The following is an 18,881-nucleotide window of genomic DNA, read 5'->3' on the forward strand; positions in this document are numbered from 1 at the left end:
AACACCACTTGGCCCAGTCTCCCTTCGCGCAGAGACCACGCGACGTGGCTCTGATACCACCTGTGACAGCCCCACCTTCCCCTAAGGCGAACCAAAGGGGTTAGCGGACTGCCTGCCCAGCTCTCGCCAGGACTACGGTACAGTTTACATCGTTCTATAACGTTCCGGAACTCACCAATCACGCAAACAAGTCAAAATCACAAAATAAAAAAACGAAAATTTTGCGCCGAAGATGAATAGTGCAGACCACGTCAGAATCCGGCCAGAATCTGGCCGGATACAAGGCAGTGAGCAATCCAAAATTTTTCGAAAACCCTTCACAATCCGGCCGCCAATCCGGCCAGTTTCTGGCCGGATTCCCGGCCGGATTCAGGCCAGAGCCTTTCCGCCAAAAATTTTTCTTCTGCCATTTGAAGGCCGAAGCGTTCCGAAGTTCATCCAAACATCAATTTAACATATACATATGGAAATCCGACATCGTCAAGCCAAAACGGCATACCAAAATAGCTATTTAGTTCATACATAAACAAGTAGCCATTTACACACCAAACATTGGTGAATCAAAACACTTAGGGTTTTCACCCTCAAGGAGCTAATCAAAATACATATACATGAGCTCAACTTGACATAACCGTTTCCAATTCTTGTAAGGAAAACAAATGGAACGGGATGAGCTAAAGCCCAGTGAGTTACTACCACATAAGCAACTAAAAGCATAGAGCATAACCTTTCATTTCAAGTACACAATTAAGGGATGAAACACATCGATAAAAGGATACGGACGGCTCTCAAGAGCCCATTTCCACGCTTCCATTCTTGATCCAACCTCATTGACCCTCCGTCAATGTTGAAGAGTAACCAACCGTAGACTCCTCTTCTCTCCCATTCCTTCCACCAAACATCCCCCTACCGGGCCCGCACTCCAAACACTTGCACTGTGGTATTACTCGAGTATACCGGAATCAAGAGTCTCTCATACTACAAGATTCCTTATAACTTTACCCAAGGCTCATTAATTGTCACGACCAAACCCTTGTCGGCTCGATTCAATCAACTACCAATGGGGTTGAGCTCAATGATAACATTTGTAGTCGTTGGATACTTGTCCAATCGATACCAAGTCATGTATTTCATTTCATATAACAGTTCATATAACTTTCCAATGACTTTTCAATAACATGTGAAACAATAAGTGAGAGTGATAAAGTACACTCTCACATCAATCCTTTAACATACAACATCTCAAGTTCAAATATCAAAGCCATATAATAGCACACAAGTGAGTAGTACACTCACCAATCAATTAAGTGCTATTTCATGCACTTCCGTCAGGAGAATGTCGTGAACCACCGTCACGCCCTAGAACACGTAAACAAATGCAATGAGACTCGATAGCGAGTCACAAAACAATGCCAATCACAACCCCAATAGGGTCTTGCAAACATATATAAGCATCATAGGAAACCAGAAATTAGGAAAAGGGTTTTAACTTAGGCCTTGATAAGAAAACCGGTTTTGACGTCATAATGCGGTAATGACACAACTCTCACTACAATTATCGGATGGGGGTGTAAGACCCACCGTTTCGAAGCTATGGGACAGGGCTACAACAATGTAGAAGGTCACTCAATCCAGTTCCTGACCCAACTAGGTCAAAAATGCCAAACACTAAACCAGAATCACCAAAACAGGTTTGCAAAACACAGAAAACTGTAATCGGTATATCTCAGTCCATACAAGTCCAAATGCCGAAATTCCAAAGGCATAAGTTAGCTAAGACATCCAGCTACATTTCATCAGAAGACACCAACTCCAAAATCCAAACCAATTCCAGTTAAAATGGCCAATTACTATCGCAGTTTTCGCATTCTGTCCAAAGCAGAACAGCTACAGTAATTTCGTCATAACTCATTCTACATTGATCCAATTTCCCTGAAATTTTGCAGGCACACTAAACTCATCAATACCTACAACTTTCATGTTTTGAGCAAAGTCCAATTCGGCCTCTAGCTATGACCTAAAATTTCGGACAGAATAGGGGTTCAAGAACCCTAACTTTTCACATTTCATTCCAAATCCAAAATTGATTGCATTTAACAACAATTCACACCTACTAGAGCCAAAGCCCCTTATTACCAAGCATCATACTAGTCCACAACATCAAAATCATATGAAACCAGAAAATTCCTCATAAAATGGAAAATTTCACCAAATCAAGCCAAACCAAGAAATAAATCATATAATCCAACACTCAAGCCACTTCTAAGCATAATATAACCATCATTAGGTGTAGTAGGGTGTTCAAGCATCACTTACCAAGAAATTAAGAGAGATAGAGAGGTTGGCCACCTTAGAGCTTCAAAACAACTTCACTAATACACTTACAAGCACTAGAAGGAAAGATTTTATGGAGTGAAATCTAGTGTAGGCTTTTGTTCTTGCAAGATTGAGTGAAATGGAAGCTTGAGAGTTGAAGAAATTTCCTTTCTTCTTGAGCTTAGAGAGCCGGCCACCAAGGAGAGAAAAATGGTGAATTTTGTGAATTTTTGAGATATTTATTTAATTGGGTCAAAAGTCAAAAAAAATGTCAAAAGGTGAATAGTATTTCTTATGTCAAATCCAATGGCTAGGTGACACTTGTCACCACCATAAATGCATTCTTATCTTTCTTTTCTCTCTCACATCAATCACTTCACACACACTACTTATCTCTTCACACCCGATAAATTTTTCACAGTATCCGAAACTTAACCTTATTGGCCGAATTTTTCCGAACTTTTCGCACTAGTGGGTCCCACATCCAACATATATTCTTAATTTTCTAAAAATTCACCAATGCTAGAAAAATCATCTTAAAACTATAATTACTCATAAAATCCACTAAGAAAATAGTTCTAAGCCAGAAAATGCAGAAAACATGCAATTAAGGGGAAATAAACCCTAGAAAAATAATTAGGGTTTTACGGGTTCTCACATCCAGAACTATCAAAGTGGGACGGATGGAGTATAAATATACAAGACAGATGAACTCAAAAAGGCAATCGAGCATTGTGCATCCATGCAAAATTGAACGGTACAATATGCAACCGAAATCAATGGCCGCCTAGTGCCTACTGCAGAGGGTACCCCTTACCAAATTAACGTGCATTCCAGAGGGTGGCGTTGATCACGGATCAATCTCTGCTTTATGGTACCAGTACCCGTGCCGTTTTGTCGGTTGAATCAACTCCCCACCTCAAACCCCCCAACTCAAGGGCATTAACTACTTCCGTGCGCCAGGACGAGGATACTGAGTATAGGTTTTACCCCAAAGAAATGTTATTCAACGTCGAGGATAGATAATTTTAGTTGGAGCTCAATTCTTGTTCATATATATGTGATTTTGGGAATTTATGACACTAAAGTTTTCGTGACTAGCATTAAAAAGTAAGCTTTTTAGTTTTAGAACATCACCACTAACCTTTCTCGTTAATATCATGCCCGACATTTCCAAAGATAGAATCAAGTCATTCATGGTGTGATAAACAAACCCACGCCCCAGTCCTTGTGAGAAGAATTTGAATGACTCAATTTCGAATTCAAGCACATTTGAATTTAAACCAAATACTACAAGCAAATCACGAATTCATTCGATTACGCTTATCAGAGTTTAATGGGTACCTTTTCACCGTAGGCTGAAGAAAATCGTAGAGAGGTGGCAAAAGGCGAAGAAATTGGAAGGCGAACGTGGGTGAATAATTATTATTGCACCCCACCACTTTGGACCATGATGAGTGAAGAAATAAGGCGGTCAGATGGTAATTACCACTACTAATTAAGACTGCTAGACATCAGTGGAATCATTGGTGTCAGCATCAGGACAAAACAAATTATAAAATAGTGGAATGCAAAATTTGTGTCTTAAAAGTCAAAAGATCAATCCCGGGATCAAAAGACTACTACTGAGTCCGATTGGATTGTTATTTTTAGAATTTTTGTAATATATATATATATATATATATATCGTAATAATTTGATGTATGCAAGATAAAAAAATTTTAATCACAAAAATTGTAAAAATTTTTTGAGAAAAAATAGCAATCCAAACAAAGCTTTGAGGATAACCAACTTTCCGGAGAGGAGTTGACCACAACATGAATTGTGGGGTGAGAGGTGAATGATTCAAATCTTATCTCACATCAATGTGTTATTATATGTGATTTTTTCTAAATCAAAACGGGAGCGTGGCGCATCCATTTGGTCTGATGGTAGTTTCAGTTTCCGTCAATTATCTCAATTTAGTTTGGGCCACTCCCTTAGTAAGTTCAAATAGAAGCAATAATAGATTAGATGTGCCGTTCCGCCAAAAAAAAAAAAAAAAAAAAAAAAAAGCTTTAAAAATGTAACAGGCAACAAAATTTGCACGGTTGCAACGAAGCTTTAGATTGCTATTGTCGCAAATACTGGGAAGGCTATTGGTGACATGCATCAGTATTATTATTATTAATTAATTAGTCAAAGCCAAAATGTTCTTCAGCTCAAATATAGTATAGTATGCCTGGCGAGAGCCCGTTTGAAAATATTGATTATCCATTAATGTCAAAATTGTAATTTGCTTCCAGGAGGAGACCACAATCTGCATTGTCCAAGACTAGTGTTCTTAATTTGTCTTAACTAGACCATAACACCAAACTTCACCTCTTGAAAGGCAGCTCAGGATTTCCCACAAGAAAAATGCTTTTATATATATATAGCCCATGATATGTAAGCTCATTTTTTTTAGTCAAATTTTCAAAGAAAGAGAGCCCTGACTGAAAAGACTTTCGGTTCAAGTCTTAAATATATATATATATATATATGCAAAATCATTATTGATCTCCATTGAGAATACCATATATATAAAAAGATCAAAGAACCAATAGATGCAACCATCGACTAAGTGGGTGAACTGAACCCCCAACGAAAAAGATACTTCTAATGCACGCTGCCTTACCAACAACACAGACCGCAAAGGTTTGCAATCCTGGTAGACGACAATTGCAAAGATCCAAGCTTTGTGGTTTTTTTTTTAAAAAAAAGTCATCTGACTTTAGTGCCTGTTTTTCATTCAACATTTATTATTCAAGGACACGTATCCCTTTCACGTATCTAACTTCTTGATTCGTAAGTTGGCCCTTTGCCTTGCTTCTCCTTGGATCTTACCACCAAAAAACGAATTAGAAAAGGTGGATAACTGAACCTGTTAGCAAAAGGGCCTTTTTTTTTTCGGTGATTCTTTTCCCTATGTTTTATTTTTTGGGGCAGAGCAGGTTAGGTACCGTACTTCAACAAATTTAACGAACTTGGCAGAAAATAAGATGTTCATATATGGTACGACAAAACTGGGAGTTGCTGTTCTGAGTTGGCCCAACCTACGAGTTTATGCCAGGGTGATGGATTGATTGGGGAGAATTTTTAAAATTTAGGTATATTTACCTTTTTTTTTAATAAAAAGAAAAAAAAATCTATCTTTGACCCTGTTTGATAACTTATTTCAGCACTTAAACTTAATGGATTCAAATCTTAACATATTTAGGCCGTTTGATAACCAAAAAATTGAATATTTGAATTAATTAAGTAGCACTGAATTTTCTAGGCAAAACTTGCTCCCAAAATTAAGTAATAAACTATCCACTTATCACTGAATGTGACATATACTTAAATGTATTAGATTTAATATTTAACAATTCAATAATTTAATGAATTCAGATTTCAAATTTCAGTTTTCAGACTTCAATTTTATCAAACGCACGCTAATTGCGCTCTTCCCATATACGAGATGGATACTAAATTTTGTTCATTTTGGGACGGAACAAAGACATTTCAGACAATAATAAATTGGGTGGGTCATGGGTGAGGGGCTTTTTTAACTTTATCGCTTTATCGTGACATCGTACGTTTGGAAACCCCAACTACTGGAACAATTTATTATTAAAAAAAGGAAAGCGATATGAAGTATCCCAAGCATCACACTTTGAATTGTAAGAACGAAGAAGCTTTGTTATATAGTCAATGACCAAAATTTTGAGCAACAAATGATGGCATTTTATTGGATATATTCATATCCCAAGCCTCACACTTTGAATTGTAAGAACGAAGAAGCTTTGTAATATAGTCAATGACTAAACTTTTGAGCAACCAATGATGGCATTTTATTGGAAATATTGGTGTCACGTAGTCCATGAAAAAGTTTGCACAATAGAAAGTTAAAAAAACGAAAAATTCATGAAAATTCATGAAAAAATTTAGCCATCCGATTCGGACCTACTGAACCCAACCTTTTTTGTTGGGCCATGCGATGCAACATATTGCCCAATTCACCAGTACATGATGTCTTGTCCGCTACGAATAATCCCATCAGAGCTCCGACGTTTAGCCCAAACTTGAAGGCCCAGACTAGCGTTTCTCACTCCATTGGCTCATTTCGGTCTTGATAAACTTGGTTTCGAATTTTGAGAATGTGCATCACGATGCCGATGCATGGATCTCTTGGTTCGAGAAATTCAGGTAAGAGGATCGAGTCATTTTTTCTCAGTTTTTTTTTTAAAAAAATTCGGCAAATATTAGTTAACAGTTGTATTGTATTTTTTGAGCTATTTTTAAAATTTATTATTATAGGTATGAATGATAAAAATAGTTTTTGAAAAAACTGTTCAAACACACTAGTATTTTTCCCTATTTGATCCTTTGAATTTGAATTCCATATTCAAAGTTGCGATGGATCAATTTATTAAGAAGAATCGATTCATTAAAGCCTCAAGCATAAAGGTTGGGAAAATCACATCCGACTTGGTTGAATTTTTTTTTTCTTTTTCCCCATCTTAAACTACCCCAAGACTTTGGTACGAAGTGGACCAAAATCTGATGAACACCTGAGAATCCGCCATTCGTGCGCGATATTTCCGGCCATCGTGATCACACGTATTTTCAAACAAAGCTATTTTTTTCGCCTTGTCATTTGTAGTTTGCACAGAGTTTTGACGTGCTTCATAAACAACTTCTTCTACCTACACACATTTAATGGCCACTGGGCCTTTGGCTTGTGGTCACCACCAAGATCATAAACAACCTTTGCCTCTCACCAAAATATGTCATAACATGTGATCGCTTTAATTGATTTTTTCCGAGGGCGTCTCTACTCATATCGAGTACTCCTCTCCCTTCCCGTTACATTATGCTAGATTAGATTATAAGAATTCTACTGTTGCAACAAATACTGGATTTGTTTGGTTAGGAGTTTATTTGGATGATTTATTTGAAATAATTACTGAACTACTTTTTGTGATGTGATGTATGTAAAATAAAAATATAATTAGAGAGATAAAAAAGTGATTGAAATTTATGAAGCAAACTATTTTATCTGAAATTATCTCAATCCAAATAAACCCACTCTGTTAAAATTTTCTTTTAAGCATACATGCTCTCCAAGACAACATAAAAATAACAAAAGAAATATTTATTAAAAAAAAAAGAAATGAACTTTAAGAAAACAGCCGCACGAAGTCACAATTTACTTTGCTGCAATTTTCTTTTACTTCTCCTCAAAAGAAAATAAAAGAGACATCCACATGCAGAATGAAACAAGTCCAGAAGAGTCCGGGAAACTGATGGATGAGGATGGTTTGATGGTTGCTGTCATGGCAGAAAAAATTATTAACTCCGAAGCATTGTGGCCGCGTATTAGTCCTAAGGAAGGGTTGAAATTGAACCGACAAAAAAGCCAAGTCAGATGCCATGCCAAAATCCGTTTGACTAACTTTTTTGAAATTCTGGTTTCTGTTTTTGTGCATCATCTGTTTTCTTCTTTCTTTTGGCTTTTGTTGTTCCGTCAAGCCTTCTCGAATCTATGCCTTTGATGCATGGACCCGACTAAGCTACCAGTGCTTGCTAACTTGTCCATTAAAAAAAAAGGGAGCGAATAGATGTGTATAAGCGCGTATAACTTTTTTTTTTTTTTTAATTGTAGGTGAAAGTATTCATTTATACTTTTTGTTTCAAACCATCCAATTCATTCTTTTTTCTATGCATTGCATTTTCTTAAATTTTTTGTAGAAAAAAAGACTATAAATGTATTTGAGGAAAAAAAATAATAAGAAAATGTGATCACGGAAAACGACGCAATTTTTCTGAGAAAAATGGTTGTCCAAACGAGGCCTAAAATTGCTTACTCCTTTTTTTTTTTTTGGGTGCTATGGTATAATTGCTTGCTTGATTGTATGCGTGTGTGTATAATTAGAGTTCAATAGGCATGTGTCCGATTAGTTAGTACTAGGGTGCAAACGAGTCGAGCTCGAGTCGAGTTTTGGCTAATCGAGCCGAGCTCGAGTTAATTTTGTGAAGCTCGAACTTGAGCTCGAGATCGACGAGTTCAAAATATCAAACTCGAGTTCGGGTTCGAGCTTAAAAAATAAAAAAATAATTATTTTTATTTTTATTTTTAAAAAATAAAAAATAAATATTTATTTTTAAAAATGAATAAAATAATAATTTTTTTAACAAATAATAAAATATTAGGGATATATATGTAATTTTATTATTAAAATAAAAAATAAAAAAAAATATATAATTGAGCTCGCGAGCCAACGAGTTTAATGTTTTTGAACTCAAACTCGAGTTCGAGATCGACTTAATTAATTCGAGCTCGTATTCGAGCCGATATTTGAGCCGCTCGCGATCGGCTCGATTCGTGAAACACCCTAGTTAGTACCACATGTCCTGGTACCGTCACTCCCTTTCTTTTCCACTGGGACCGTCTGGGTGGGTTGTACGGGTACCGGTATACCTTCCGTCCTCCCAATTTCCCAAAGGTCCCAAACGCAGCCGAAGGGAGTGGGGTACCACCTAAGACGTGTCCAGAAGAGAGATGCGATGTGTGCCGTAAATCGTACTGCCGCGTGTAAAGACTCGTACTCATTTATGAGTACTTTTCCTCGTAAGCTTCAAAAGACCAAAAATTACCAAGTGCTTCCGTCTTCTTCCTCTAATCTAAATTCTATAGCGTGTATATACCACAGTAGCTTGCGTATATCCATAATTAGATACGGCCAAAGCTAACTTGGTAGTGGAGGAGTATTAATACTTTGTCTAGCTCTCCTCCTCGTCTTCTGCTGCTGTTGCACTTGCATGCTTCACCATCTTAATAAACTATAGTACTAGTTTGACAAAAAAAAAAAAAACAAAATAAACTATAGTACTAGCACTGGTACGGAGTACTGCTTTTGCATTCTTGATTCCCTTCCTTTCGGTGGGGGAAAAACAGGATAGACAATCCAATCGGCAACGGCCAATCAATTATGGGGCGTGGAAGGAGCGGAGTGAGGTGAAATGAGAAAGAAGCCTGAGATGCACAAGACAAGAAAGTACTCCTTGTAGTCTTAGCTGAGCAGTGTAGTAAAACAATCGGGTAGAGAATGAGAACGATTTGTGACGTATGCGAGAGCGCTGCCGCCATCGTTTTCTGTGCCGCCGACGAGGCTGCTCTTTGCCCTTCTTGCGATGAAAAGGTACTAGTCTGCTGCTGCTCCTACTGGGATTTCTATTACTACTACTACTAACCCCTATAATATTCGAATGCACACCTTATTGATTTTCTGGCCATAATGTAGAGGAAATAAGGACTGGAAAAAAAGGCATTGGATAAAGATGATGAATTATTCTTTGGGCAACATACTTGTTGGATTATTGGATGATGATTTATGCAGCAGATTGAAAACTAAAGAGTGTTTTTATTGGTATTTCTTAAGATATTGAGGATTGAAGCGGAAATTTATTTTCTGGTCCCTTTATCTTTCCTTGATGGATCATAAAAGCTTGTGTCGTACCTACGATAAAGTTTGGAAAGAGATTAAGGTGGATAAGATTCTGGGGTCCAAAATTCGCATGAATGGAATCTCTGGCTTTTCATGTTTTAGATATCTCTAATTTTATATACTATTTGCATTTCTGTTCTGCCTTCTGTTACTACATTTATACCTGCACTGGAGCTGTAAATTGGGTTAAGAACCTTGGGTCGGCAGCTTGATGTTATTTGGTTCAAGTTTGTTCATTCTTTTTCCATTTGGCAAGCCCCGCTTGATTGAGCTTTTAGCTTTTAGGCTTGTTTGTTTGCCGAATCAAACTTTGACCGGGAATTTCATGATTGGGTTTTGCTAAGATCCTGCAATTGGAGAAATCTCTGGAATCTGGGTTTCTCTAGTCCATTGTTACTAGTTTCTCTCTACTTACAAGTCGGACAGAGTTGGCATCAATCTCCCATAAACCTACTTGTGCTTTGGGTTGATGATATTCTATTGGGTACTTGTTTCCAGGGAGTACCCTGGAAACGATAATTATTTGATCCTAAGAGGCGTTTCTCGGATTTTCCTCTAACTTGAACACAAACTTGAGCCTTTTGCACACGTTTCAGCCAAGCTATAGGTGAATTTGGAGCTCATAACAAACTGAAAAGAAGAAGTAGAAGAAGAAATAAGAAGCAGATGTACCCCACACTTGTGCAAGACTGCTAATTATCAAGCCCAACTTGAGTGCATACCAAAATTGTTTGAAATTTATACAAAAACTAGGGTGTCACATGAATCCATCTCTCTTAGATGATCATCATTCTTAAAGTAAATTTTCTACAATCTGAAGGTGCACATATAATTAAATCAACACGAAAGATATTGTAATGTAGAATTAAATGGGAGCTCTGATTTTGAACTTTTGCCTTTCACCTATGATGATTCAAAAGAAGATACCCATGGTTTTGGTTGTTCTGTGAATTTAGAGAAGTGGATTGCTGAGTGCCACATGGACAAATTAGACGAGGAATAGCTTCATGTACTGTGAGGTGTAACACCATTGTTGGATACACAATCACGGCAATGAGCGTGTTACAAAGTCTGGAAATTTTTATACCGAAGTTCTTGGAGATTCGACATACAGAAATATTACCTTTCTTAATTGCTTAATTTTTGGTCGAATCTATTCAGCCTCATTATGAATGAAAATGGTGTGGCAGGTCCACATGTGTAACAAGCTCGCTAGCCGACATGTTAGAGTTGGGCTTGCTGAGCCCAGTGAAGTTCCACACTGTGATATATGCGAAAATGCACCTGGTATGTGGATTTTACTTCTCCCCCTTCTCCTTCTCTGTTTGCAATGCTGCCACATAACTAAGAGTTTTCTACCTTGACATCTTTATGTAGCTTTCTTTTATTGTGAGGTCGATGGAAGTTCCCTCTGTCTGCAATGTGACATGTTAGTCCATGTTGGGGGAAAAAGAACCCATGGGCGATATCTCCTATTGAGGCAGAGAGTTGAGGTTTGTGGTTTTCTGAAACTGTTGGATCCACGGATCACAAGTGAAATATTACTTTTTCATTGGTATGCTATTGTAGTTTCCAGGGAGCAAACCTGGTCGCTCGGACGAGCTGGGATTGCAGCCTATGAGTCCAGGAGAAGCAAGGAGGGAAGCTCTTCAGCCATCTAAGCTTGCGACAAATGAGAACCAACAAAATCACAATACATGTCCCATTCCAATGCTAGAAAATGACAATCATGTTGGAGATAAAATGGAGAGTAAATTGATTGATCTGAATGCTAGACCTCAACGGTTACATGGACAAGCTTCAAGTAATCAGGTTTTCATATAAAAGAGGACAATCTGGACTTCTCTGTTTTTTTTCCAGATTATATTTTAAACGCATAATTTTGCTAACTTGGACAATCATCCATGAATTTTATTTTGAAGGAACAAGGAATGGAAATGTTAAGTGGCAGCAATCATGAATCTGTTAGTGTTGTTCCAGTTGCATCCTTTAAAAGAGAGAATGACAAGTGATTCAGACACAGGTAGTTGGAAGAGTGTTATCTGATTTGGTTTAAGTTTCCATTGATTCTTTAGCTTTTGGTCACTGTTCCCAGAATGCTTTGTGGGGCACAGTTTACATCCAGGAAGTAAGTAGATTGTCCGGGTTGACTGGAGAACCATCGAAATGCGATTATTGACCGGAATACTGTTAGAGATTGCATTTTTTGATTGGACTGGTTCAACCCTTCTCAACTCGTAAGATCAAGAATGAGCCCCCTTTCCAGAGGCTGGCACTTTGGATTGGATTCTCCTCCTCTGGTTGGAGCCATAAACGAGGCAGCAGTAGCCCATATCAATTGTATGAGATCCTAAGGCTTATATCAGAATCCAAGGTGCCCAGAAGCATGCAAAATCTGAGTTCACATTGTGTTTGTAAGAAATGTTTAGACAAAGTTTGGGGGCATCGATCAGATAGGAATTTCATCAGATTTTTCTTTGTCACCCTTGCTTTGCCGTGGGGTACTTTTATTATTACGCTTGTCAGACTACTCCTTTCGCTTGATATTACTAGGAGGGAAATCAAGGTGTTTGGTGCCTGTGTTTAAAGAAGATTTTACGGTAGTTCAAGCGAATATCAAAAAACTCACGCACATTGAGTAATAATATGAAGTAACAAAATATCTAATGTATACTGGAAGATGGAGAAGAAAATTATGCATGCTATCTTGCTCAGTTCATATATTTTGAAACAAACACTTGTATACGAGCTTTTTATTAACAAGACTAAATGAACTTTAAACAGATACCCAAATGATTAATGGCAATAAACAAAGTGATTATCCACTTAAAGATGCATTTACATAACATTCTTGTTGATGAAAGTAGTCAACTTTTTTAGCAACGACAAAGCCTAGCCTCAAAAGGTTTGGTTTCATCCGAGGATTCAGCAATGGATCATCAACCCCCGTAGATTTTGGGTGAATATAATGCCAAATGCCCTTAACATAGGCCTTTACCTGTAATTTCATTAATTCAATACTAATTAGATCTTTCCCCAAAAAATAAGGACAATTGAGAAAAATTACATCAAGATCGAAGCCGTCTAGTATCTCCAGCCAAACCCTTGATGCCATGTTATATGCTAAATTGCCACCAGCACTATCCCCACCAAAAAACACCCTATCAAAGCTAGCATAATCCCTAAGCCATACCTCAGGACCCTCGCCATTTGAATGAGGGGCAATCCATTTGACTGCAATCTAATAATCTTCATAAGCAATAGGCAAAGAATGCTCAGGGGCGAGCTGATAGTTAATTGAAACTGCTACAACACCAGCTTCTGCAACTACTACATTAATGTGCACGTGATATGTAGGAGAGAAGACAGATTTGATCAAAAAGCCTCCACCATGTAAGTAGACCAAAAGACGAAGTTTTGTATCTCCAAACCTATTCCAACAAAACCACATCATTTAAATTGTATAGAACAACCAACTTTGTGGAGAAACAATAATATCAACATTAAATTGCGCTAACAGAGTATCCAATTTTGGAATGAAAGCATTTAGCTAACAATAAAAATTACGATTTTACAACGCAAATCATACCATTAAAAAAAAGAATGAAACCTCACCTCAAGTTGAACCACCAAGAATAACTTCACCAGAGAACCATATTGAAATTAGGGGTGAGCAAATTCGGTTCATACCGAATTCATAACCGAATTCAAATTCAATTCAATAATTTGAAATCGAGTATTTGGTAATTTCGTACAAATTCGGTATATACCGAATTCACCGAATTCTAATATTGTATGAAATAGGTAATGAGATTATGAATTTGGTAATAACTGATTTCGCATTCAAATTCGGTAATTGAAATAGGGTACCGCATTCGAATACCAAATTGGTATATAAAATTATATAATATATAGATAAATGCTATTTAGTATTAGTATATACTACTAATATATTATTATATTATATAAGTAAATACTATTAATAATAATTAGTATATGGTATTATCATCATATCATGTACTTATAATAATAATAATATATAATAATGTACAATATATTATTTTAGTATTTGTTAATTGTTATATGACTATAATAATACAAATATATAGTAATACATAACAATATAAGATAACTACTTATTATTTTTTACATGAGTAACATGACTAGAATTAGATAATAATTAACACATATATGTATAATACTAAATATTAAACAATAAACATAATTAGTAATTAGAATTTAGATATTGGTAATTTGATACATCATTGATCATTCATGTTTGAATGATTGAATATTTGAATGCATAATCTGTAACTTGCAAGTATTAGTGTGCTCAAAATTTATATTACATATTTAACATAAAAATTCATATTATCTATTTACTAATCTTAAGGTTTTAAGTATAAACAAGACAACTAAGCAGTGTAAGTGAATGCATGTGAATTGCAAATCAATGTATTAGCGTATTGACTTTCACAATAACATATGTAAGTAAATAAGTTTTATTTTGATTTGAAATAAATTATAAGTTTGTAACTAATATAACTTATCACTAGTCATTGTAATTTGTAAGTTTGTAACTACTATTACTTATTATTAATCATTGTAAATTATAAATTCATAAATTATCACTAATTATTGTACAGTCTAAGGTTTATTCTAGTTTAAATTAATCACTTTTTATGTGTTCCTTAAATCATAGACTAAGGATTCTAGGTATAAGTGATCAAATAAATGCCAATTAAATTTAACCACAAAATGATTAGAACATAAGTAATGTGTAAATTTATGAATAAATTTGGGGATCAAATTAGTAATAATTTTTTAAAAAATCAGTTTTTTTTAATAGATGAATTCGGTTAGACCGAATTCATTACCGTTTTCGAATTTGAAATCGGTTGCGGAATGAATTCGGTTATGACCAATTTGAAATTGAAAACGGTTTAGATTTCTATAGGTCAAATAACCGAATTCACCGAATTCATTGCATCGAATTACCGCTTTTGCACCGAATGCACACACCTAATTGAAATCCAGAGTACAATGGCAATACAAATAAGTATTTATCGAAAGACGAAAGGAACATAACAGAAGAATGTGAAGGGGCAGACATTTGAAGAATTGAAGTTGAAACTAATGCTCAATCATAAATTCCTTAATAAACCACATTATCCTTGCTTTAATTGAGATGAAAATGACGTTTGAAGTTCTTCAAGTTATAATAGCAAAGTAACAGTAATAATTGATACAAACCAAAATAAATGTCTCTGCAAGGGCATTTAAGTAATTACACCAATAAAGAAGCTATTATGGGTTGTACCCATTGTAGAAAAGATGATCAAATAATCTCACATTCCCAAACTACCCAAACCTTTGAACAAATCATCACTGCATCTTTTAGAATACAAGGACATTTCAGTAAACACAATAATACACATGCTATCTAAAGTAGTACCCAATACTATAACTACACTCAAAACAACCTCACAATCCCAAAATACCCCTATTCTTGCTGTTGAAATTCAAAACCATTCTTTGACCCAAACTCATTCTTATATAGTATAAGGATGTTGCCGCATCTCTTATTATTGAGTAATTATTATTATTTTTCTTTTGGTTGAGTAGTTTAGTATTTTTGTTTTCTGCTTTCATACCTGGAATGGAAAGCGGAGAACTTTGAAAAGAAGATATGCAGCTTTAACGGACACGTACTGGACGCCCAGATTTAAGAGTGTAAAACATCTGATGCTTGCATTCGCAGAAGTGATGGCCGCCTGAAAGATGACAGAAATGGGTTATTCTATCGCAGTTTAGCTGTTCAGTAAACCGCTCAGAAAATATTTACGTGCTGTAAACTTGTATTGTCTAAACTGTTAAATCGATGACTGTAAGTTTTAATTAAATGGTATCATTAACCTGTAGGCTCTATCCCGCTGCAAGAATTATCACCATGGACAACTTCGTAGAGCTTAAGCAACAAACAATCAGATCCAGAGAATCGTAGCATTGTTCGGCTCATTTTTGCTTTCCGACAACTAAGTATACTTTTGACCCAAAAAAAAAAAAAAAAGATGGCAAGGGTATATGTTATTCTTTCGCCGCAACTGTAAGTAGAGGCTGTGAATTCTTGAAAGAATAGAGGAGCATAAGTAAACTAGTTAAAAAAAAAAGTTAAAATCTTTTTTTCCTTTTGGGAATTTTTTTTTTTTTTGGTTGTTGGAGGTGGGAAGGGTGCTGGAAAAAATGGGCTGGCTCTAGTAGAATCTGTCACTCAAACAGGGTAAAAAAATGGATGCACCTATGCTGGGAATAAATTAGCTGAAATGCCAATAGTCTTGAGCTCCCTGTGTGAAACATTTTGTTCTGTGATGCATCGATACATACTAACTAATCTCATTAGCAAGAAGATTATTGATTAAGCGGTTCAAAGTACACGTAGTAAACAAAAAATAGGTGCCACTACTATCAGCATTTTTAAGGATTTTTGTTTCAGTTCTTGGCTTTGACATTATCAACATCGGACATCCCTTGCTTCCATTGACTTAGCACATATAGCTTAGTAGACATAGCCCTTGACGAACATTCCCTTTTTCGCTTCCTCTGATTCGCCTTCACCAGTGTACTTTCCGAGCTGAGCAAGAGAGTTGGCTTGGGCCCTGATAAGCAAAGTTTCTTGAGCTGTCTTAACGTTCTCAGGGCGTCCACCCCATGTCTTCAAGCAGGTATTCTGAAGTGCCCTGGCGTATGAGAAGGAGACATGCCATGGGTTGGGAGCTTGATTCATGGCGTTCAAGTTCAAGGTAGCTTCAACTTCAGATTGCCCACCAGACAAGAACTGCAAAATCCAAACAAATTTATGCGAAATCAGAACGCAATGTGGGCTACATATTCTGAAATGATTCATTAAATAGTGATGATTTAGATTCTTGCCATGATTCCAGGCACAGCTGGCGGGATTCTCCTCTTGAGGAAACTGAGAGTGTAGGCAGCCACTTGCTCAGGGGTAGCCTTCTCCTTGCATTCAGCTCCTGGAGTAACCATGCTTGGCTTGAGAAGTATACCCTCGAACAGAACATTGTTCTCAGCAAGGTAAAAGAAGACCTCAGCCCAAACTTTTAGAGCCACCTCAAAGGTCCTGTCAATGCCATGTTCGCCATCGAGCAGGATTTCTGGCTCCACAATGGGGACCAATCCATTGTCCTGAGGAGACAAGTGAAAATTTTTTTAAGGTCGAACAATTGAAATCCCAGTTTCACAGTGTCTAACCCAAACTGCAGTCTAATTCAAAGCTTAAAGAACTTACTTGAGAAATGGCAGCATAGCGAGCCAAACCCCAGGCGGCTTCCTTCACAGCCAATGCTGATGGGCCATTGGGAATGCTCACAACAGTACGCCTGATTAATGAAAATTGGCAGCATGTTATCATCACAAATCTCAAGTGTGAGTATTATCTGTGGGCAGCTATCTAATGAAGCTAAACTCACCATTTGGCAAAACGAGCTCCCTGTTGGTAGTAAGCAGCAGAGCGGGAAGCAAGGCCATCAAGACCTTGGCACCAGGATTCATTATTTGAACCAACAAGCGGAACCAAACCCTGGCCGAACCCATACGGTGTCATCAAATTCATATCTACGGACAAAAATGCATCTAAAGGATGTCTATTTTACAAAGGAAATTTATAAAAAGTGCCAACCTTGTCAACTTTGATACCAGGAACAATGTTCTGCCCAACAAGGACATCAACCATCTTTTTGCCATCGGTTGTGGATTGGTAGAGAGTCTCCTCAAAAAGGATAGCCCCAGAGATGTATTGGCCAAGGCCAGGGGCGGTCACGAGAAGGGTACGGTAAGCTTGGCGGTTAGCCTCTGTGTTCTCAAGCCCAATGGAAGCTAGACGTTTTCCACAGGTGGCGTTTGACTCATCCATGGCCAATATACCACGACCAGGGGATGCAACAGTTTTCTACATACCAATTAGTAGCAAGTCCCATGTTACTAAATTCATGCATGACACACATTGTTCTATTGGTTTCTTAGCCCATTCAGAACATTAAAGAAACTCAGCCATGAACATGTTTACAGTGGGGCTCAAGATTCAAGTGGTTTTGGCACAATTATGAAATAATGCATCATGTCTCAAGTCACACCATGCCTATGTTAGCAAAATGTCATGCAGGATTCAATACTACAATGATCTTCTAGCTTCACATAAGGTCTATTAGATGTTTATTTGATAATCTTATGCAATCAGAGGCGTACCGCTGTCTTGACTAGTTCATCAGCATATGAGGATGCCCGGATAGTATGAGAAGATGGAGCAGTAGGGTGGCAGCGGACAACTGAGACAGAGGGCTGGCGAAGGGTCTGCGAGCCCTTGACAAACTCAGACTTGTCAAGAACTGGCGATGACTTGAGAAGAGATGCTGAGGCCATTGCTATTTTTTTCAATACCAAGAATTTGTGACCTCTGACACAGATAGCAGCAGCAATTCAAGCTCCAAACTCTTTATCTCCTCTCCAGCACTGTCTCTCTTTGCCACACGCGTTCTCCTTTGGCTACTGTATTTATAATTGCTTAGGATATTATCATGAACTCAGAGATGTCTCATTTGAGGCTGTCATGCCTCAACCAATTATGGGATGACATCTGCACGCGATGATTTCTCTACTAGGCAGATTCTAGATGTGGTTCAAATACATGGAATACTTCCCACCTCGTGTAGAAAAACTGCAAATATGTCAGAAAAATGAAGTGAAAAACTATGTGATATTTTCTCGTATGCTAGGAGAGTAGGCACCACACTCATTGCAGAGAGTGCAATCAGAGATTCAGAAGTGGGAGAGAGGTTCTAAATTTCTACTAGGAACTAAATATGAGGCCAAGATCTTTTCTTTTCTAATGGTCATAATTTTAAGTCAGGATTTGGCGTGACTCAGATATGCAGGTTAACCCTACAAGATTAGATGGCTGGCAAGGTCAAGTTGCCATTACCTCACCAATTTGAGCCAAGTAGATGAGTTGGAGCCCCTAGAAAAAGCCAAAAGGTTAAAAGT

At 37.1% G+C, this 18,881-nt stretch overlaps 2 protein-coding genes across 7 annotated transcripts; one reads left to right on the plus strand and one right to left on the minus strand.

Annotated features, from left to right (window-relative positions):
• The first annotated feature begins 8,943 nt into the window (after positions 1-8,943).
• On the plus strand, positions 8,944-12,405 carry LOC140004118 (B-box zinc finger protein 19-like). Of its 6 annotated transcripts, none has more exons than XR_011840266.1 (6): positions 8,944-9,521; positions 11,018-11,114; positions 11,205-11,320; positions 11,397-11,631; positions 11,750-11,850; positions 11,923-12,405. XR_011840266.1 is itself a non-coding variant. In XM_072079282.1 (6 exons), the coding sequence occupies exons 1-5, from the start codon at positions 9,429-9,431 to the stop codon at positions 11,837-11,839; spliced, it is 639 nt and encodes a 212-aa protein (XP_071935383.1). In that variant the 5' UTR covers positions 8,946-9,428; the 3' UTR covers positions 11,840-11,850; positions 11,942-12,405. The 6 variants fall into 6 exon arrangements, 4 of the variants coding, with proteins under 4 accessions (XP_071935384.1, XP_071935383.1, XP_071935382.1 ...); XR_011840267.1 differs by having other exon boundaries at positions 11,942-12,405; XM_072079282.1 differs by having other exon boundaries at positions 8,946-9,521; positions 11,397-11,639; positions 11,942-12,405.
• A 3,818-nt stretch (positions 12,406-16,223) lies between these two features.
• On the minus strand, positions 16,224-18,381 carry LOC113731210 (fructose-bisphosphate aldolase 1, chloroplastic). The gene is made up of 6 exons (XM_027256346.2): positions 18,087-18,381; positions 17,521-17,790; positions 17,312-17,421; positions 17,131-17,221; positions 16,758-17,027; positions 16,224-16,662 (listed from the first exon to the last, which is right to left on the minus strand). The coding sequence occupies exons 1-6, from the start codon at positions 18,258-18,260 to the stop codon at positions 16,384-16,386; spliced, it is 1,194 nt and encodes a 397-aa protein (XP_027112147.2). The 5' UTR covers positions 18,261-18,381; the 3' UTR covers positions 16,224-16,383.
• Between the last annotated feature and the right edge of the window lie 500 nt (positions 18,382-18,881).

Source organism: Coffea arabica, chromosome 2e, assembly GCF_036785885.1.
Source record: "Coffea arabica cultivar ET-39 chromosome 2e, Coffea Arabica ET-39 HiFi, whole genome shotgun sequence".
In the NCBI taxonomy this organism is placed as follows: domain Eukaryota; kingdom Viridiplantae; phylum Streptophyta; class Magnoliopsida; order Gentianales; family Rubiaceae; genus Coffea; species Coffea arabica.